Here is a 20,179-nt window from a genome sequence, read left to right as displayed (position 1 = left end):
CTAAGGTGCTTTTCCTTCCTCTTTCCTGTCGGAAATCTTAGGGCAGCTCAAATGTGAGAAAGCAGGAAGGCTCTCCTGCGTTCCATTTGCTGGCAGTGGTGCCAGGCCACTGCTGGATTATTCACTGTTCCAGGCTCCAGTCCAGCACTGCTTCTCAGCACGTACAAGAAGGGGCCGGTTGCAGGCAGCACACAAGTCTCACTTAGTGGCTGTCCTGCACACACAAACTGCTCTGACTTTCTGTCTCTGGGGTGGCTATTTGGGGCTGATTGAATGTCAGCTGTCAGAACACACACATTATAAAACACTGCAGCCCTCCCTTCCTGTTTGCAGCCACAAGCATCAGCGTGGTGCTGCTGGAGCTCCATCCAGCCCTAGCTCTGATGTTCCAGTGAGCAGCACAAGAACCCTCCATGTGGCAGAGGCAAGGTAACTTCCTTCACCCCATCTAGATCTAACAAACAAATGCTGCATTTAAAATATCCTCTCCAGGCTGCTAGATGTACTTGTGTGGCTGTTTTTGACAAGCAGGTTCAGATTCTTGCCTTGAAAGGTCCTAGGAGGAATGAAAGGCAGTTTAGACTTTTATTATTACAGTTTAATACAGTCTTTGATACAGGAGAAGCAGCGGTAGCCAACATGCAAAGCAATTAAAGTCATGGAGGGGGTGCTCAAGAAAGACCACTAACAGTTCAGCTCTCTTAAGTAACTGCTCTTTCACAGGTGGCACAGGTGCATCTCTCAGAGCCCATTTCCCTAAGTGCTGCAGTTCAGTCGTGCCCCACAGTGTGATGAATTCATTGCAGATACCAAACCAATGCACAACAGTTAGAAGGGGAGGGAGGGGGCTGGTCTTTCATTTTGACTTTTGATGAATCAGTTTAAGTTTGCAAGAAGTATGCTTTGAGATAGAGAAGCCACCTTAAATCTCACCTCTACTGACAGTCTACAGCAAAGAGAGATTCTTCAGAAAGAGGTGAGGGCTTTCATATCATCAAGAGATTAACTTCAGGTATTTGGCTGCAGTTTACGTATTTCACAGAGCTGATACCTCTTTGGGTCAGCGGGTATTTTCAATGCGAGTGATGAATGTTCAGGCTAAAGATTCCAACCAGCACAAGAGAAATCTTCATAAACAGGTAGAAACAGATGTCCCCGTGAAGAAACAGGTGCTTCAGGCCTGGGCTGCCCTCACAGACAGCAGAAGAAAACCCCACCCGACTCCCTCAAAGCAGTCTGTGTGAAGAGACATCATGTCCTCCTGCACCTCTTCCTTTGGCAGGCCTCTGCATCTGAGCCACAGGAGCTATCTGAGTCGCTTCCTGATGACGAGGAGGAAGGCTTCGATGTGCTATAGTTCATGCTCAAGACCCACCCCAGTTTGTTGTGTAGCACTTGCTTGAGTCCTGGTGGCAACGGCAGCACCTCCAGCGTGTCCACATAGTCAGGCAGGAGCTGGCGCAGGCGGTAGCAGCACAGGTACTGCAGAGACGTGCAGCTGGCACAGGAGCGGATCACCTTCATGCTGCTCTTGGCTGCAGTCGAGCACACCATGGGGTAGAACTTCTTGTTCTGCAGCTTTGTAGCTGCAACCCCTGCAGGGGACAGCATCAAGGATTCACATTAGTTTTGACGAGGTGATCTCACTCCTCCCACCCACCCTGAGCTCCACAAAGCTGGCAGAAAACACTCGGAAAACAGCCTTTTGAAATCCGAATCCGTTAAATGTAACCTTTGCCCCACTCACTCCATGTCTTGATCTTTTATTTGCCACTATTTTCTCCTGCAGCCCAGCTGTCACCGAACTTAGAGTTCAGCTAAAGCTGCAGTGCTCCCCCATTCTGCCTCTGTGGCTGAAGGCTGCTGCAGCTGCCCCCGCTCTTACCTATGCACTTGCGGTTTTTGAAGAACGTGAGTGTTCCGTGCCACGTGTCCAAATGCACCCCGATGATGGAGCCCTGGCCAAACCTCGAGGAGAAGTTTGTCTTGTCACCCTTGTGATGCAGTAGTCCTTAAAACAATACACCTTCCATTCAGCAGGAAGTCTGTGCTCCACAGATTCACCCCAACTCTCAGACACTTCCCTGCTAGCTCCCACTGGTACAGCCTTGGTCAGCACCTACAAAATCCATGTTCCCCCCCCCCCCACCCCCCCTCCCATCTCCTCATTGCTCCCTCAATGTCCCTCCACCCCAGAGGGTATGATGAAAAGAGGGAAGCTGAGGTTTTGGAATACCAGAGCCCAGGCAGCAGCACAGAGATCCTGAATCACTGGCATGCAACCTGCAGTCCAGAGACCCTGCAAATTCACGTGCTGGTTGCATAAGGTCTGCAAAATGCAGGTAAGGCTCCAAGTGCTGAAAGCAAGCAGCAGCCTGTCCTATGCAGTATGATGCTTAGGCAAGCCCTGCAGGTGTGCAGTAGCACTGGTGAACTGAACAGGCAACTGTCCATTGTAGTTAACTAAGGGACTCACAGGCCTTGTGGCCTTTTTGGCCATGATCCCATTAAAACTGTTTAATTCTTAAACCCAAGCACCTGTTGCTAACATTTCAGCTGTCCTCCCCAAAACACTGCCCTGCCTGCATTACCTGTGTAGGAGAGTCCCCAGCTGTCCTCATCCTTGCCCAGCAGGCTGCAGAAGGTGTGGCGGTACTTATCCAGATTCACATCTGATGTCCCAATTCCCACCATCTGGGAAGCAAAGTCAAGAGGAAGAACACGAGCTTAGCGTCTGCAGGAGTACAGAATGCTTCTAAAGCAAGAGAACACAACTGAGACTCCACCTCTAGGTCTCCCCTCCTTCGCTCAGCACAGCCCAGCAAGTTAGAGGTTCCAGTGAAGCTAAGCTGAAGGTTTCAGTTCTCTGTTGAAAGGTTTGGCCAGTGCTGCATTACAGTGCTGAGGAGCCAGACTGGGAGGTACAGACTTAGCAAAGCCAAGGGAGCTAACAGAGCTGTGGCCCGTGTTAATGGTGGAAAGTGAAGCTGGGCCATGGCCACAAGCCACAGCTTTACACACACCAGCCCCACAGGGGTGAAGCTCCAGGGGCAGGAAGTGACCAAGCTGAGCAGCACACACCCCAGCACACCCAGCTGAACTGCCAACCACAGCCTGCCTGGATGCTTCCCCAGGCTGAGGACGACTGCCAGCACGGCCTAACCAGAGTCCTTGTTAAGTTTATTGCTGGTGATCTACAGAGAAGCAGGAAAATCAGGTTCTAGTCACAATTCCTTTGGTGTTGGCCTAAAACTGCTTATCCTTTTTTACTGCTAAGTGAGGGTGCCAAGGTGAAACACTGAAGGAAGTCTGCCGTCCCGTTCAGACAATACAGGGCATTTCTAAGTGCCTATAAGCAACTTGGTTCTACGTACCATATCTGTGCCATACACAGGAGAGGTCATCTTGATTTCCCAAAAATGCTGCCCATCTGCCAGCTCTTTGTTGCCCCGGATAGCCGCAGTGCCACAGCTGTACTCCATGTGGAAGTTCACCTTGCGGTTGTCACAGGTCAGCAGGGTGGCCGTCGACTTATTTAAGTCATCCCATACCCAGTCAAAATCTGGTCAGAAAGGACACAGGGGACAAGGATGGACACAGGCCCTCAGGGAGCTATTCCCAAGCCAAACACAGATGGATAATTGTTATGAGTGCCCGTCAAGACTTTATTTTGTTTTTAAATCAAGTTATATCCTAAGCTGTGTACCTATTTAGGGCTTGAACTATGGTTCAGTGCTCTCCCCTTCCTGTTGCTGTCAGTTCTGACTAACAAGGCTCCTCAGACTGCCTTTTTTTTCCTGAGGGAATCACACTCACTTCTTGTCCATTCAGGGAACTGAAGTCAAAACACAAGTACGACAATTCTGCTGTGCTCCGGGGCTTTCTCAGCCAGCCCAGACCCACTCTTTGCCTGCCTTTCCCATCTACTATGAAGAAACCCTGCTGCACACACAAGTGCCCTGCCAGCTGCACTGGGGATCAGCATTAATTGGGTTGCGGCCACAGCAGCTAGCTTTCCTAGTGGCCTCAGCTGGATTTGAACTCAGGTCTCCAAAGGTGAACCCTGACGCATTAACAAGTTCAGCACTCAGCCCTGGAAACACAACAGAAGACACGTGCTTATAATCTTCCTAAAGGCTACGTGGCCTTGAGATGTAAACACAGGAGCATCAGGCACTGGGACAGAGATAAGGGCCCTGTGGAACAGCACTGATCCAAGCAGAGGTGCAGCCTGTGCCTCCAGGCCAGGACTGCTCCCACCTCACACCCCAAAGGACTCTGAAAGGCACACTGGGAGCCCTTTCCTTACACTCATCCTCCTCGCCACACTGGCAGTCCTTGACACGGTGGAGGGCGTGCAGGCTGGAACAGTAGGGAGCTTCACTCTGGTTCTCACAGTTGCAGTAGGACTCTCCTGTCACGGGGATGGCGCTCGGGATGGAGGGCGAGAGGGTGGAAAACTCCGGCTCCGAATCTGAGTCACTGTGCTGCAGCAGAGAGCAGAGGAACGTTACTGCCAAGTGGCCCCAAATTGCAGAGCTGGGCTCTCCCAGCAATCAGGTTGCACTGCAGAGCTGCATGGGGACATCCCCAGCCTCCTGCCAGAGCCAGTGGCAGCACAGCTACGTCGTGCCCCAGCCTGGCCTGCCATGCAGGAGGGCGAAGGGCTGAGCCACTCTAACTGCCCTGTGTTCAGACCCTTTGTGCTCCTTTGTGCCTTCACAACTTCTAAGCATCAAAGAGGTGGGGAAGGGGTGCAAGTAGCATGACAGCCTAAGCAGCTCTGTAACACCCATTTTTAAGAAAACTTTGTGCTAAAGTGATGGCTTTCAGCATGCAGGTTACAGACAGCTGGGGATGCCAGTCAAGGCACCACAAAGAAAAGAGAAGATGCATGCAAATGGCTGTACGCAGAACCTCTACATTTCCACAGGGCCCTGTGCCTTCCCCATGTAAAAGCCATACTGCTCCAAAGAGGTGAGGAGGAAGAAAAGGGAAAGGAGGCCAGGAAGGGGACAGAACAAAGGAGAAGCAGTTAAGCAGAAAGGCTGCAGTTCCTCTTGCCAGCACTACATATGAGCCTGCAGGGAACCTAGTGAGAGATTTACGGGCTTTTGTTTACTTTCATGTACGAACACAAGAACTTGGATTTTCTATTCCTCCACACCAAGAGACTAAAATGTTTCCCTGCACTGGATGCTATAAGAGGAAGAGCCCTGTCTGACCCCACGTGTTACAGGAGGTTCATTCTCACCCAACGGAGCTTCTTATCACAGATCTCAGCAAGTTACTCTGAGGTTACACACTGATCAAACATACCTGCTCACTATTCACTCCCATAGCAGGTGGCTGGCAATGCCCATGGCAGATTTTGTCATCCGTATTTAAAGATAAAAGTCCTTTAAACTCACAGTGCCCTGGCTGTGTAATAAGGCAGCGGGACTTTAAATGACTCAGGTTTACTCGTCTGCCACTCACCACCTCCTTCTCCCACTGCAGATTAGAAAGCTTGATTTCTGTCTTTCATTGGCTCTTCCTAATTACTGCTATCTAGAAATTTGGCTGTGAAAATATAAAGCTCTGCTGACATTTTCTGGGAGAGCAGTGCCTGGATTTGGGCACCATGCTTGGGCAGTGGCCCTGTAGTACTTTAGCCTGGCTCTGAAGCTGTAGGAGCAGTTCCCTGTGTCCTCGCTGCTGCCCACACTGTGTGGGAAACAGAACTCATGCACTAAAACTAGAGTGAAGGGCAGCCAAGAGGATTCAAATTCCCTTTTAGACTGTAATTTTGCAGACTGGAGCAGCCCACAATCTCTCCAACACCAGCTAACAGCTGCACAGCAACCAAAAGACAGCAAACCAGACTGGAGAACTGATCCAGTTCAGTGCGTATTTTAGACTGATACTTAAAAAGAATATTTTTAAAATATTGTATATATATATATACACACTACACACACACACTATATATGCTTTTTAAATGTACGTAGTTGAGTACAGAGCAGTTCTCTGGCCCCAGGCAACAGGGCTTGTTAAGACCTTGGAGAATACACCCTATGAGGAGAGGCTGAAGGAACTGGGGCTGTTTAGCATGGAGAAAAGGAGGCTGAGGGGAGACCTCATTGCTGTCTTCCAATATCTGAAAGGTGACTGCAGCACAGTGGGGTTGGTCTCTTCTCACTGGTGACAGGACAAGGGGAAATGGCCTTAAGTTGCGCCAGGGGAGGTTTAGGTTGGATATCAGGAAACACTTCTTTACAGAAAGGGTTGTTTAGCACTGGAATAGGGTCCCTAGGGAGGTGGTTGAATCACCATGCCTGGATGTGTTTAAAATCCGTTTGGATGTGCTGCTCAGGGACATGATTTAGCAGAGGGCTGTTAAAATTAGGGTAGTATGGTTAGATCATGGTTGGACTCTATGATCTTTAAGGTCTTTTCTAAACTGAGCAATTCTATGAAGGCAAAGAACTGTGGAGCAGAACTGCGTGCAGCTTTGCTAGCCCTGCCTTGGGGAGATATGCCAGGAGCCCCACATCACAGCCTGGGGGAAAGCAGCAGCTGCCCCTGTCTAATCAGACAACCTCCTGTCAGTCTCTTTCGGGTACGGCCAGCTGTGTGCCTACCTGCCCATCGGAATCATAGCCCCAGCCTCGCGCCCCTGTGGCCAAAGCGAGTGCCCGGCTGTCAGCCTCGCGGCGCACCCCGCTCAGGACGAAGTGCCAGGCCCGGCTGCTCCGCGTGCGTCGCGCCATGGCGTTCCGGGAGAGATACGCTGTAGGGGTGAGGAGAGGAGGTTACACATAGCAGTATGGCTCTCTTCCCCCTCCCCCCTACGCTGCTCAGGCTCTGACCTCCGCAGGAAGCAGCCTTGTACTGGCACCGTACTCCCCAGCAGCATACCAGCACAAACCACATCTGATGGGACAGCAGGATAAGTTCCTCCTGCACTATGAGCCTCTGCAAACTTTCCTCTTGCTACCCAGGTATGAATATCAAGGACAGCTTCTCTGCACTGCTCTGTTGGCTGAGCTGTGTGTCTGCTGCTGGGCACACTGCTCGCTCACCTCTGAGCAGCTGCCTACTTGGAGAACGCTTTGCTAACAGCATTCAGGGTGAGGAACAGACAACTTTCTGTTTGCTGGCAGGAAAGCGGGTCTGTCCTGATCTCCTCAAGGACAGCAGGCAGCAACTGCATGTCCCGACCCAGACAGGGATATTATGCAGACCAGATTTGCACAGGCTCCTTCCCACCCCAACAGGCCAAACCAGCTCCCAGCCGCCCCGTGACAGCTCTCTGTTGGAAGGGACCACGCTCCCTTTCATTCTTCCTCAAGTTTCTCTTTGCAGAAATCAACTCCCCACAGCCAACACCCGCAGTGCTGGGCCTCCTCCTGCCTCTCAGACCCGCTCCCCTCACTCAGCCCCTATCAGAGCCGCACACCACACTTGCACAGCACCTCCCCACGGTACAGACGTGGGGCTGAGGTTCGCCGTGGGATTCCTGTGCCCCCTCCCGCACCGCCTCAGCCTCGGAGCAGCAGCCGGGCCCGGGCCCAGCCGGCCACACAGAGCCAGAGGTGCTGCCGAGGAGCAGAGCTGAGGGCTGGGGGGCTCTTCCCTCTCCCCGAGGCCTACGGCTCACGGACGGGCGCGGCGCGGGTCCCAGAAAGGCTCTGAGCCCGTGAGGGCCTCACCACAGGCCGCGCTGCTTCACGGCCTCCGCTCCCTCGGCTGAAGCGCGACCAGGCCGCAACGCTCAGAGCCCCACAGCGCAGCCATATGGGCTCCGGCCCTGCTCGGCCTCCGCTCCCCTCTCCCAGCCCCAGTCTCGCTCACCGGCCCCGCTCCGGGCCCACGTCGGCCCGACCCGGCCTGGCCCCGCCGCCGCGTTCCGACCTACTTTCCCCTCCCGGGACATAAACAATCCGCTTCAAGCACCACCCTCCCAGCCGCCTATTGGCTACTTCTGCTCGGATCTGCCCTGCAATTGGCTGAGAGCCCCGTCGCTTAAGGCTGAGGGACAAGGAGTGGGGCGTGCCTGCTGGGAGCTCGACACCATTGGTTGTGCTGCTTGTCTATCTCAGAGGAGCAGCGCTATTGGGTGGCTAACGCTGTCGAGAAAGCACAGAGTCTATTGGCTGGTGCGAGTGGGAGGGGAGCAGCTGTGACTGGCCGCGGGGCCCGTGGGGGCGGGCCTCTGGGAAGGGCGCGGCCCGCCATTGGAGGCGGAGCCTGCCAGTCGGAGGGGGGGCGGGGCTTAGCCGGCGAAAGGCGGAAGAGCGTTGCGCCGCGCAGCAGCAGCATGGAGGAGGTGGTGGCGGGTGAGCGGTGCGGGGTTGCGGTCGGTGCGGCGTCTGGGGCCTCTCTGGGTTGTACGTGCCCGTCGTTCCGGTCTCTCAACTCCGGATCCAGGGGAGCGCCGGGTCTGCTGGGGCCCTGAGGCAGCACTGAGGCGGCCGGGCCTGGTTCCCGGTGGGCAGCCGCTGCGTGTCTGGGCCTATCCGCCGGCTGTGTGCGGGCAGCGCCGTAGGCCTGGGCCTGGCGCGGGGCTCCTGGAGCCACCGCCCTGCGGGGTTCCGTGCCACCGTTCCCGTATCCTTCTTCCCGCTCCATACCTCCCCTCCATCCCGCCCCGTTCCCGGTACCTTTGTGCCCTTACCGTCGGTGGAGGCGCGGATGAGGTCCGCCGTGCTGGGAGCGCGCTCCATGGCCGCCGCGCCGCTGCGGTGCCGGTGTGATGCCGGTTCTGTGGCGAAGCCCGGCACGGGGCGGGCCGGTGATGACTCAACTGCCGCCGGTGACGGGGCGCCCGGGAACGCGGACCCGGTCGGTGGCGATGGTTGCACTTTCCTGGTCCGAGCTGCTCCAGGCCCTTGGGGAAAGCGGCCCCAGGCGGACGGGCGCGGTGAGAAGTGGGGCTCGGGGCCGAGAGCAGCGCGGCACGGAGGGGGGATGCGGCACGGGCTGTGCCCATCGCCGCCTCGCGGCCCGTCGCGCTCAGCACCGCTCGTGACGGAGCCCCGCGGGCACCCATCGCTGTGCTGCCCGAGAGCTGAGGTCATCGCAGAGCTCTTTCTCCACTCCTCGGGCAGCCGAAGCGCTCTGCGCCTTTTTTCCCCTCTCCATTAACGCTTCTCAGAATGGGCTCTGAAGCCATCCCTGCTCTCCCCTCTCCCAGAGAGAAGCAACCTGGGCGGTGTGCGGCACATCCTGCTGGTGCTCTCCGGGAAGGGCGGTGTGGGGAAGAGCACCATCAGCACTGAGCTGGCGCTGTCACTGCGGCACTCGGGCAAGAAGGTGAGTGAAGGGCTGGGATGCTGCTCTCTGGCTGGTCCTTCCCCACATCACCTCGGCATGATCGTCCTTGTCCTCCATGCTGCCCGTGTACCTAAAGATCCCTTGTCAATGGCCTGTGCTTTCTTCATCCGGAAGAGTCCAACGCAGCTAACACTGTAGTTCCTTTCCCCTTTATCCAAGAGGCTAATGCTATCTAAAACTTCTTTCATTGTTATTTTTGAAACCAGGATGCTGAGAAATGACTTGTTGGTTTGTATGGTGACACGTGCTCCTTTGTGGAGTTAGGTGGGCAAGCTGAAGGACGGTGGTGGTTCAGGCACAAAGGGCACCTGTGGGCATGAGGCAGGCTGGTTGCTGGGAGGGCTTTGTAAAGGCTCTGTGGAGCCAATCCCTCTGAGGTTCTGATGGGTCCCCGGAATGAAAGTTCCCCCAGAGTGCTTGTAAGTACCTAGGAGATGCTTCCTTGGTGGGAAGGAGGTTGGGATGGCAGTCAAAACTGCTTTGGTTCCTGGCCTAGTGGCGAATGCTGCCTCCTCTTGTCTGGGGAGGAAACAGAGCTGGGGCTGTGACTGTGCTCAGGCCCATCTGAATGGCTCTGCTTTGTCACTGCAGGTGGGGATCCTGGATGTGGACCTGTGCGGCCCCAGCATACCCCGCATGTTCAAGGTGCAGGACAATGATGTGCACCAGTGTGACGCCGGCTGGGTGCCAGTCTTTGTGGATCAGGAGAAGAGCATCTCACTGATGTCCATTGGCTTCCTGCTGGAGAAGCCAGATGATGCCGTGGTGTGGAGAGGACCCAAGAAAAATGGTACAGTTGTGTTTCAGTGTTAGTACTGTCCTTCCAAACTCTCTTGGAGGTGATTCTGGCTCCTGCCATGGGCAAGTCGTTCCCTGGGGCATGACCCTTGTTCTGCAGGGCTGTCTTCCCTGAGCTGGGTTCAGATCATTCAGATGGCACACCTTTTATTTTTGCAGCTTTGATAAAGCAATTTGTTGCTGATGTGGCCTGGGGAGAACTGGACTTCCTCATCGTGGACACACCTCCAGGCACCTCTGATGAACACATCTCCACGGTGGAGGCCCTGCGGCCCTACAAGCCTCTGGGTGCAATCCTAGTCACAACACCTCAGGTAGGGCAGCCTGCTGGTGCTGAGCTGGAGCATGCTTTCTGGGCACAGTTAATGGGGTACTTTGCACCCCAGACAAATGCTGTCACCCGTCCTCCAGGACAGCCTCTGTGTGCAATTCCTCTAAGTGGAGGACCTGGTCCAAGCTATGGCCAGCAATAGTGAGAGAGCATCTCCTAATCCCCTGTGTGTTTTGTGTATGTGTACATTCCTCCTCCAGACAGACATCGAGACAGACAGACACCTCTGACCTTACCTGTTCTCCCTGCAGGCAGTGTCTGTGGGAGACGTGAGGCGAGAGCTGACGTTCTGCAAGAAGACAGGCTTGCGAGTTCTTGGCATTGTTGAGAACATGAGTGGTTTCGTTTGCCCACACTGCTCGGTGAGCTTATTGGCTGGTCTACTTTGGGTTCTTGTTCATGTCTGGGTATCACACGCTGCAGTGCCTCAGGTGGAAAATCAGTTTCTCAAAAGAGAGCTGGGAGAAGGCAGGGGCAGAGTCAGTCCTTTGTGGCAGGAAGGTGGATGGGAGCTGGTACTTCTGTATGCAGACAATGCCTGCCCTGTTGCTCAGATCTCTCTGCTGAGGTTCATGACTCACTGTTATTTTCTTCCTCCTTCAGGAGTGCACAAACATCTTTTCCAAAGGGGGAGGTGAAGAGCTGGCCAAACATGCTGGGGTCCCCTTTCTAGGTGAGTGGACTCTGGAGCAGAGCTCTCCTTGTGCGGTGCTGGGGAAGTGCTTGAGGAGCACAGTCTGTCACTAGGGCAGGTGGGCTGTGCTCTTAGTCCCTGTGAGCCCCTGAGGCTAGTCAGAAGAAGGCAAAGTTGCTTCTATACCATCCACACTGAACACAGTGGTCATCCAGTCCTGCTGGAGCAGAGGCAGTGATGAGCAGGGCCTCCTCTGGCTGCTAACATTGTGGTGATAAGCAACCAGGCCTGAAGCCACCCAGCCCTCCTGAAATGCCCTGAGAAATGGGGGCTGAGGGCTGAACCCTGCCCTATGGATGGGGCTGGGAACAGAGCAGGAGAGAGTCTCATGAAAAACCATGGTCTGGTGGTATTTCAGAACCAGAGAGAGATGAGAAGTAACTGCTGGAGGGCCTGGTGGGAGTGGTGGTTGTCTTTTCCTATTGCTGCCCCTGGAGATGCATCTGGCAGGAGCTTTTCTTCAGTCCTCAGTCAAAGCCTTTGCCTTGTGATGAACAAGCAATCACGCTCCTCTTTCCTCCTCTCCCTCAGGCTCTGTTCCTCTGGACCCCCAACTCAGCCAGAGCTTGGAGGAAGGCAGAGACTTCATCCAAGAGTTTCCCAAGAGCTCTGCCTTCCCTGCCTTGACTCGCATCGCCCAGCAGATCCTGGATGGTGCATTGCAGCGGAGCTCCTGAGGAGTGATTTGGGCTGGACTCTTGCCTGACAGCACCACTGGCAGGCCTTGCTGGTGGGGAAGAGGATGCAGAAGCAGTTGAACTATGGAGCTGTTACACTGAGGGATGATGGAGGCAGGAAGGAGCACAGCATCGGTGCCTCTTTTGGCAACTCAAAAAGGGAAGTGCTGCTCTACCTCTCCGCATCCAAAGAGACTCTGCATGGGCGTTTCTGCTCACGCGGAGGATGCACAGCCTGGTTCTTGCCTTCTAAATGTGGCAGCACTCTGCCCACATGGTACAGTTGTTTTTAGCCCCCTCATGCAGTGCCTTCCTCTGCAGCCAGCTATTGCACAGATACTTGTGGAGCTCTAGCTTGTTTCCACAGCGTCTCATGCTCTGCAGTGCTGCTAACGATGACTGAATGCAGCTACACTGGCAAACATCGTCAGTTGGGATGGATGTTCCCTTGCTGAGTTCAGATGGCACAAATCATCTGTATTGTAGCTCCACGTGCTGCTGCCTTCTGCCGCTTTCCTTGCGTGACACAATGCATTACTTGGCTCAGCAGCTGGCAAGCCAGAGCTGGATGCTCTGGTGTGGAGCTGAGCCAAGCCAGCTCGCTCTGAAACCTCCAACTGTTGGTACATGTGTGCCTCTGAGGCACTGCATATGCTTCATGTGTCTTCAGAAAGTCTACTATTCATTTGAAGTCTGCATCCTACCCTACTGGAAACAATGCCTTTTTTGATCTGCTGAGGGGTTACTGTGACTCAGGAATGTTTTTTAAAGTTCCAGACAGTAAACATTTTTCTTAAAATGCAAATCTATGAGTTAAGTTTTTTTCCATGGCTTTGGGCCTCATCGTAGCTGAGTCTTGGTATTAAAAGCACTTCAGATACATCTAGATGTTTCCTGCTTCTCTCTTGTTTCCTTGCTGGGGCTCAGTTATGGCTTCTCTCCAGTTTCTAGATCCTGCTGTTGCCTGGTCTAGTTGAAAACTGGCCCTTGCAGTCCTTTGCAGCATCCCTTGCCACAGCCTTTCTCCACGCCCCTGGCACACGTGGTGCTCCCTGGTGGTTCCTGGCTCGCTGCCTCTGGTTGTGCTGTCTCCCTGGGGCTCCTTCCCCTGGCAGCTGCTGTAAGGTTGGATTTCTCTTCAGTGCTGGGGCTCCCTTGGGTCCTGCTTTCTTCTTGCAAGCGTGTTTTAAGCTGGGGAAGCTGCTAAAGGTAGTGTCTTTGCGCATTATTTCCCTCTCTTCTAGAGCCTGAGCCCCTTCTGCCCCTGTGCCCCCTCTGTGATCGGACCTCCACCCCACAGTGCTGCTCTAGGGAGTCAGGAGAAACCTCAGATTCCTGCTGACCAAGCTGCATCCTCGTTGGAAGCCCTTCATTATGAAGGAGATTGGAAAAGCATCTGTCCCTGCTTGGACTGCACCCACGTTAGGACTCACACCTGACCAGGCCTTCCCCACTTGCAGCTTTCCTGGAAATCACATCTGACCTTTGCTCACTGATTTGGGATTTGGAGAGTGGGGCCATTCCTGCAGCCACACGCTCTCCTGGCCTGTGGGACTGTGTGCAGGAAGAGCCTGCAGTGCAAATCCCACTCCCTGATAACGCTGGTGGAGGGGGTCAGTGCAGGATCAGGGCACCAGCTGAGCGGGGGCTGTGTGCATGGTCTGAGGGACACTGCACCCCTCTAATTGGTCCCAGCCTTTCCTTCATTGCTGTTCACTTTGCAGAAAGTTTGCTGCAAGCTCCTTCAGTATCTGGGAATGCGGGGAGCCCATGGCACCCAAATGTTGGGATGGGGTCATGCACAAACCCTGAGGAGCTCTGATAAGAAGCCCTGCTGGGTGTGGCACATGGTTTCGAAAAAACATACTTACAAGATGGGTTGCAATAGCTCCAAAGGTTTATTTGTCTGCTGTGAATTATCAGGTAAGTGACATGGGTGGCTTTCTGTAACCTGCGTTGGCTGTGGCAAGGAGCAATTCAAGCGAGTATCTGTCCCCTTCCCCAAACCTACAGCAGGGCTCAACAGCAAATTTGGGTTGTCTGTTTTTCTTCCCTTTAAACCTGCTGGGGTGGATGTGACCCCAGGTGCCACACACTGGGCTCTGATGCTGCTTTTTTGGGGTCTTGCTGGTGGATGGGGATGGTGGGGCCCTGGGTGAGGTGTGGGGCCCTGGGTGAGGTGTGGGGCCCTGGGAGAGGCTGGGGGCTGCCCACAGGTGGGCACAGGGCGAAGCCAGCCAGCATCCCACTTCGTGGCAGGAAGATGCTTCATTCTGTCCCCGTGCTGGTGTTTAAATACTGCCAATGCTTCCTGTCCCCCCTCGCCTTCCCCAGGTGCCCATCCAAGTGGATATGGCTGTCCCCCATGGTGCCACACGGAGAAAGGTGGCCAGGGCTGGACAGACCATGGACAGCGATGGGGACAGGGAGGTGGCAGTCACGTGTCAGCAGTGAGCAAAGTTCTCCTCCCTGATGTCACGGAGGTCCAGGCCAACGAGGCTGGGGGGCTGGCAGCAGGTGAGGTTGTTGTAGGTGTAAACGGGGACGTGGGAGTCATCCCCCTCGGCGACGGATTGGACAAAGCGTGGAACCACGGTGGGGTGCCGCAGGGCGAAATCCCGCAGCCCCTTCAGTGAGCAGTTGCAGTGCCAGTTATTCCCCCCAAGCCAGAGCTGCTCCAGCGTGAAGGAAGGGCACAAGAATCCCACTGAGAAGGTCTCCAGGGAGTTGTTCTTCAGGCTGAGGTAGCGTAGGTTGGCAAGCTGCGTGATGACGGCGTTGTCCAGCGTCGCCAGCTGGTTATGGGAGAGGTCGAGCCAGAAGAGTCTGCGGAGCGGGCTGAAGGTGTTCTGGGAGATGTCCATGATTTGGTTGAAGGAGAGGAAGAGGTACTCCAGGTTGCTCAAACCCACGAAGAGCTGGGGTGAGAGGTGGCTCAGCCTGTTGTGCTTCAGGTCGAGCTCCAGCAGCTCGTGCAGTTCTCTGAAGCTTTGGTCTTCAATGGTGGAGATGGCGTTGTGCTGCAGGAAGAGCCGCCGCAGGCTCGTGAGGCTGGAGAAGGTGTTGGCCCTGATCTTGCTCAGGCAGCTGTGCTCCAGGTGGAGGCTGTGCAGCTTGGTGACTCCCTCAAACACGTATTCGGGCAGAGTCTTGATGCAGTTGGCAGACAAGTGCATCACCGCCACGTTGTACAGCCCAAGGAAGGCCCCAGCCTTGATGTCCTGCAGCTGGTTGTTGTTGAGGCTGAGGACCTCCAGTTGGCCCAACCCATCGAAGGTCCTTTCTGCCAGGCTCCAGATCCTGTTGTGTCCCAGCTGCAGCTCCTCCAGGAACTGGAGGTCTTTGAAAGTCCTGGGCCTCAGGCTGGTGATGGAGTTGGTGGACAGGCGTAGGACGTGCAGGCTCAGGAGACCCAGAAAGGTGTCCTCGTACAGTGAGGTGAGGCGGTTGTGGGAGAGATCCAGCCACCGGAGAGACTTCATGCCCATGAACGCGCGGGGTGCGATGGCATTGATCTGGTTGTTGTTCAAGTAGAGCTTTTGCAGCTTCTGCAGCTTGACGAAGATGTTGATCTTGATGCCCTTGAGTGCATTCCCACTGAGGTCCAGCTCCTTCAGCTCCGTAAGGCTACAGAAGAGCTGGTGCTGGAGGTAGGGGAGCTTGTTTCCAGCCAGGATCAGCTCCCTCAGGTTGGGCAAGTCATGGAAAACCTTGTCAGGCAGGACCACCAGCGAGTTCCAGCCCAGGTTCAGGTACCACAGATTGGAGAGCCCTGCGAACAGCCCTTCTTCCACCTTGCTGAAAAGGTTGTTGTTGAGGCTGAGGGACACGAGGTTCTGGGTGTGCAGGAAAGTGTGGGGCGCCAGGTACTTGAGGCGGTTGCGTTCCAGGTGGAGGTGGTAGAGACTGCGCAGGCCATGGAAGGCGTGCTGCTCCACGGCGGCCAGCTGGCTGCTCTGCAGGTCCAGGAAGTCCAACCCCGAGAGGTTCCTGAAGGCTGCGGCTGGCAGCTGGGTGAAGTTGTTGCCATCCAGCCAGATGGCTTTGGCGTTGGTGGGGAAGTCGTCGGGGAGCTGCGTTAGGTTGCGGCCGCTGCAGAAGACGTTGAGCTCCTCGCTGTAGTCATCCAAGCTGCAGGCGCAGGGGCTGGGGCAGCGCAGGGGCTCCATGGCTGAGGGCTCCTTGGGGACGTCTCCGTCCTGGGGCTGGGATGCAGCAGCCAACAGCAGGACCAGGGGAAGCAGGAGAGGGACCCTGCCCGCTGTGGGGCATGGAGGAAAGGAAGACCGTAAGCGGGCACGGGGAGGTGAGCTCTGGGAACAGCGTCCCCAGAGGACAACACATGGTGACCATCTTGGTCATCATGGGACACACCGCTGTGCCACCGTGGTGTGACGCATGTCACCATCCAGCACTGCAGGGCAAGGATGCTCATTGCCACTGGCATCCCACAGGAGACAGCAGCCACTGGTGTCCCCCAGCCCAGGGGCCGGCTCGTCCCAGCCCTTGTGTGTGCACTGCTGCACCCCATGTCCCCTGTGCCCTCTTGGAGCTTTGTCCTTATACCACAGCAGTAGCTTCTTCCTTCCCCAGGAAAGGCCAGCAGCAGCACTCCGTGTCCCTTCGCCTAATTCCTCCCCAAATTAACAGAGAACCGAGAGCTCTGCATTACAGTGCCCGAGAAGGCACAGGAGCTCCCCAACTGACCTCTCAGCCACAGAAAGAGAGGAAAAAACTGACCGGCAGCCGCATTGCAAAGTCCCGGGGGGGGGCTGTCCTGTCCCCCTGTGCCCCTCGCCCTGCCCGGCTCTCTCTGCCTTACCTCTGTCTGCGCTCATGGTGGCGGGCGGCTCCGTGCGCGCTCCCGGCCCCGCGCAGGGATGGAGCAACCACCTTGACGCCCGTCCAGCACCAGCCGCCGGCCTTAACCCTGCCGCTGCTGGGCTCGGCTGCGGCCAGCGTGAGCGTGGATAGGCTCGGGGCTTTTTGCCTCAGTCCGTGCCAGCCTTTCTGCCAGCCTGGGGGGGTGCGAGGGGATATCTGAGCCGTGGAGTGCAGGTTACGTGCTGGGACTTAGTGCTGGGGGTGGTGTTACTGCTGGAAGTGGGGCTTGGGTGAGCAGTGAGGACAGGCAGATGGATGTGGGGTGTCCCGCAGCTGTGTGCCATTGTGCCTGAGTGGTGACGACAGCCCTTCCCTGGTGCTCTGCTGAGGATGCCTATGGAGTGAGTACGGTACCAGACTCATTTCCTCGTGGCTCAAAGTGGCCGTGCCAGGGTGATGGGAGCAAAAAAGGGCAGTCGGCGTGGGCTGTTCCAACAGCCGAGGCACTGCTGTGTGATACCACGAGCATGGAGGCAGGCAGAAGGGCTCACCCTCACCTACACGTAGGGGATTTCATGCCAGGGGCTTCCCATCAACCTCCCTTTCCCACAGAAATGGAAGACACTCCAACGTGAACTTTTCTTCCCCTCGCAGTCCCTGTTTGCACCCGCACTGCTCAAACTCCACAGCTCTGTGTGGGACAGTTTGCCCAGAGCCCAGCAGAGCCCACGGGTGGTGATGCTGCACTCTCTGGCCACAGCTGCCTGGCAGCTCCCCAAATCCACAGGAAAGCTCTGACCCCATCCTGTACCCCGGGTCATTTCCCCACCCCCCTGCGTCCAGTGTGGCTTCTGAAGAATTTTTTATTGGTTTCCAGGAAAGAAAAGGCAAAAAGGTCACCGATGCCCAAGGTGGAGTTGCCCCGTTGGCTATCTAGCGTCAGATGAACCAGGGGAAAAGCCTCTGTGCGCCCTTCCTGACTCCTCTAGAAGCCCCTTCCTCCTGGGGGATGCACCAGGATGGGACAGACCATGCTTGTGGTTGGGATTCCAATTGCCCAACCTGGCAACTGGCATCAACAGCACCGAGGATTTTCCTTACCCCAGGGGACGAGGAGGGGACGGCGATGCTCCGTGGCCATGTTGGTGGAGAGGCTCTGTTCCCACATCCTCTCCATTCGCATGGATCACAGCCCGTCCTCCCTCGACTCGCAGGGGACATCTCAGGTCTTCCTTCTTTTCAAGCAAGGGCACATGCCCGTGGAAACAAGTGTCAGGGCAAGGGGGGGATGCCAGCGGTTCTTTGCTCCATGCAATCAAATGCCGCAGCTCAGCTAAATAAGAGATGTTTTCCCAGTTTCTTTTTGGCTCGGGGCAGCGCTCTCCTCCCCCTCTATTTTAATCTTCTATTCTGGGAAATTATAGATCCGAAGGGAGAAACGGGCGACGGGGAGCAGAGCACCCAGCGCAGGCGCTGAGCACATATTGACACAAGGTGTAATCAATGGGGAGCCGCAAAGAGCTGAACCAGCACGGCCCCGCAGCCAAAACCCACAGAGCCCACGGGGAAATGTGAAGAGTGAGAGCTGCAGGCGGTGTGCCTGCACACACACAAAGCTGTGCGCTAAAGGCCTCTCCTGTGAGAACAGCAGGCTGCAAAGGGAAAGCAGCAACCCCTCTCCCAGGCCCCGTGAAGCTGCCATCTCCCATTGCGCTCCATGATGTCCGGGACCCCGGGAGTGGGGCAGTGCGGCGTCACCGCAGCCGTTGTGGCCCTCAGGGTGCCCGGCCAGGAACAAAGTCTACACCGTTGCTATGGAAAAGGCTGTAATGGTATTAAGGGAGAGAGCAAAACCATTAAAGAAAGCCGTTTGGAGCCCGTGCTTCCCAACATGGCTTCCCCAGCACAGCTCAGCTCGGGGTCCGGGCTGGGATGTGGGTGTACGCACCCCTCCCGGGGGCAGTGATGGCACTTTGGTGGTGACACTGACACTGACAGCCGCACAGGAGGCACGGTGCGACCGTCACCTTCCTCGTGCCATCCCGTGACTCCTGCCTGCCTCATCCCGGCTCCATTCCCCGGGAATGAGTGTGACACCAGCTGGGTGACGTGTCCTCGCTCTGTCCCCAGCAGCTGTGAGGAGAGGAGCTGACGTGGGGGTGGATGCTCCCGACGCTTTGCTGTGAGCGGGGCAGGGAGCGGGAGGTGCAGGGGCAGCTCAGCCCCGGGCAGAGCGCGGCTGTCCCGGTCCCGGCGGCCTCCACGATACAGGAGCGGGCCGGGTCCTCCCGCCGGCAGGGGGCGCACCGCCGCCTCCACCTCCACCCGGAAGCTGCCCTATCCGTTGCTATGGAGACGGGGCGAGGCGGCGAGGCCTGGTCCGATGAGAGGAGGCCCAGCTTGGCCCCAGGAGGCCCGGCGCCTCCTGCTCTCCCAGTGTTCCCCGCAGAGCGGGCCCCACAGCCCTACATTCTGTTCCCTAGGCCTACAGCTGCAAGGCAGGCCTGCGTTCGGTGTGTTTGTGCAGGGGGATGGCCAGGGAACAGTGAGGAGCGGGGCTTTGCCTCCAGCGCCAAAACCCCGTTGCTAGTGCAAGAAGCCTGACAGCCTGTTAGCAAAGCCAGCGCTGCACTAAGCCTGGCTGGAGCCACATGGGGCAGTGCTGGTGTGGGCTGCAAGCTGTGAGCATTGCTGGTGGTTCTACAGGCTCCAGGACTTCACCCAGGTTCCTCTTGAGCTCTTTGCACGTTTAGAGCTACGTGCAAAGGGTGGCTTGCTGGTGACAGCCACCACATCATCTGCATGCCTTGGCCACGATAAAGCAAGTGGAAAGGAAGGCTCGGTGCAGAGCTGGCGTTTTGGCCCTTTGTGGGGTGCATGAAACATAAATTTGGGGTTTATGTGGTTTTTCTTTCTTCCTCTTTGGGTTGCAATGACAAACTAAAAAGCCCTTCCTGCCTGCCCGCTGTGCTGTTTGTGCTGTGAGCTGGGATGTCCGCTCTGTATACACAACCCAGGGGAACAGCAGGTACTGTGCAGCACCCTGCATGAAGGGTTTGCTCCAAGCCAGGCCTTTGAGGCACTGCGGTTCCATAAATAACACCGTATGTGTTAATTAGTCTTACACTACCATGACGAGCAACATGAAGACCAGCAGGTGAAGCAGGTGCCCCTTGGGAGCCAGCATTGGCTGTGGCCACCTATCTGCACCAGGGCCACGTGGCTCTGCTCCTCTCCTCACCATGCTGGAGCACCTGCTGCAGGCTTCCAAGCACCCCAGTGCTGTGGGCGTGTGTGAATTTGGCTCTCTGCTCAGCTGTGGGTGTGAAGAAACTGTGAATTCTCCCCAGCGCTTTCATTACCTTAATAAAATTACTTCAGGGCTATTAAGTTCTTTTGCAGAAAAATAGGATGTAACCGCATCTTTCATTAGCATCTCCTTCCCCCAAGCCCCAAAAGAGCTCTGCTGCTGGATTGCACATCTGTAGTTTTTTTATGAAATCCACATCGAGGTGCTTGCAGGCCTTCAGCAGCAGT

At 55.9% G+C, this 20,179-nt stretch overlaps 3 protein-coding genes across 4 annotated transcripts; 1 reads left to right on the top strand and 2 right to left on the bottom strand.

The window, feature by feature from the left end:
- Positions 1 to 571: 571 nt before the first annotated feature.
- SPSB3 (splA/ryanodine receptor domain and SOCS box containing 3) lies at positions 572 to 8,726 on the bottom strand. 2 transcript variants are annotated; one of them, XM_046900747.1, is made up of 7 exons: positions 8,660 to 8,726; positions 6,624 to 6,772; positions 4,310 to 4,487; positions 3,375 to 3,562; positions 2,592 to 2,694; positions 1,886 to 2,011; positions 572 to 1,595 (listed from the first exon to the last, which is right to left on the bottom strand). In XM_046900747.1, the coding sequence occupies exons 1-7, from the start codon at positions 8,706 to 8,708 to the stop codon at positions 1,252 to 1,254; spliced, it is 1,137 nt and encodes a 378-aa protein (XP_046756703.1). In that variant the 5' UTR covers positions 8,709 to 8,726; the 3' UTR covers positions 572 to 1,251. The 2 variants fall into 2 exon arrangements, with proteins under 2 accessions (XP_046756703.1, XP_414716.4); XM_414716.8 differs by lacking the exon at positions 8,660 to 8,726 and adding an exon at positions 7,837 to 7,911.
- NUBP2 (nucleotide binding protein 2) lies at positions 8,264 to 12,623 on the top strand. The gene is made up of 7 exons (NM_001007833.3): positions 8,264 to 8,321; positions 9,179 to 9,297; positions 9,910 to 10,108; positions 10,276 to 10,430; positions 10,699 to 10,809; positions 11,051 to 11,120; positions 11,673 to 12,623. The coding sequence occupies exons 1-7, from the start codon at positions 8,303 to 8,305 to the stop codon at positions 11,816 to 11,818; spliced, it is 819 nt and encodes a 272-aa protein (NP_001007834.1). The 5' UTR covers positions 8,264 to 8,302; the 3' UTR covers positions 11,819 to 12,623.
- Positions 12,624 to 13,689: 1,066 nt separating this feature from the next.
- Positions 13,690 to 16,674, bottom strand: IGFALS (insulin like growth factor binding protein acid labile subunit). The gene is made up of 2 exons (XM_425222.8): positions 16,641 to 16,674; positions 13,690 to 16,079 (listed from the first exon to the last, which is right to left on the bottom strand). Exons 1-2 carry the CDS (start codon positions 16,654 to 16,656, stop codon positions 14,263 to 14,265), a joined length of 1,833 nt encoding a protein of 610 aa, XP_425222.4. The 5' UTR covers positions 16,657 to 16,674; the 3' UTR covers positions 13,690 to 14,262.
- Between the last annotated feature and the right edge of the window lie 3,505 nt (positions 16,675 to 20,179).

Source organism: Gallus gallus, chromosome 14 (assembly GCF_016699485.2).
Source record: "Gallus gallus isolate bGalGal1 chromosome 14, bGalGal1.mat.broiler.GRCg7b, whole genome shotgun sequence".
Classification (NCBI taxonomy): domain Eukaryota; kingdom Metazoa; phylum Chordata; class Aves; order Galliformes; family Phasianidae; genus Gallus; species Gallus gallus.
Note: the sequence above shows the minus strand (reverse complement) of the source record. Positions and strands in the feature narration are given on the sequence as shown.

Excerpts from the sequence above, each read along its gene's own strand:
- NUBP2 (NM_001007833.3), top strand. Across the intron at positions 10,109-10,275 it reads GAGAGGACCCAAGAAAAATG|CTTTGATAAAGCAATTTGTT; the intron begins GTACAGTTGTGT and ends TTATTTTTGCAG. Across the intron at positions 10,810-11,050 it reads TCGTTTGCCCACACTGCTCG|GAGTGCACAAACATCTTTTC; the intron begins GTGAGCTTATTG and ends TTCCTCCTTCAG.
- SPSB3 (XM_046900747.1), bottom strand. The coding sequence starts at position 8,708 with ATGGAGCGCGCTCCCAGCACGGCGGACCTCATCCGCGCCTCCACCGAC. Across the intron at positions 6,773-8,659 it reads CATCCGCGCCTCCACCGACG|CGTATCTCTCCCGGAACGCC; the intron begins GTAAGGGCACAA and ends TCACCCCTACAG. Across the intron at positions 1,596-1,885 it reads CAAAAACCGCAAGTGCATAG|GGGTTGCAGCTACAAAGCTG; the intron begins GTAAGAGCGGGG and ends TGTCCCCTGCAG.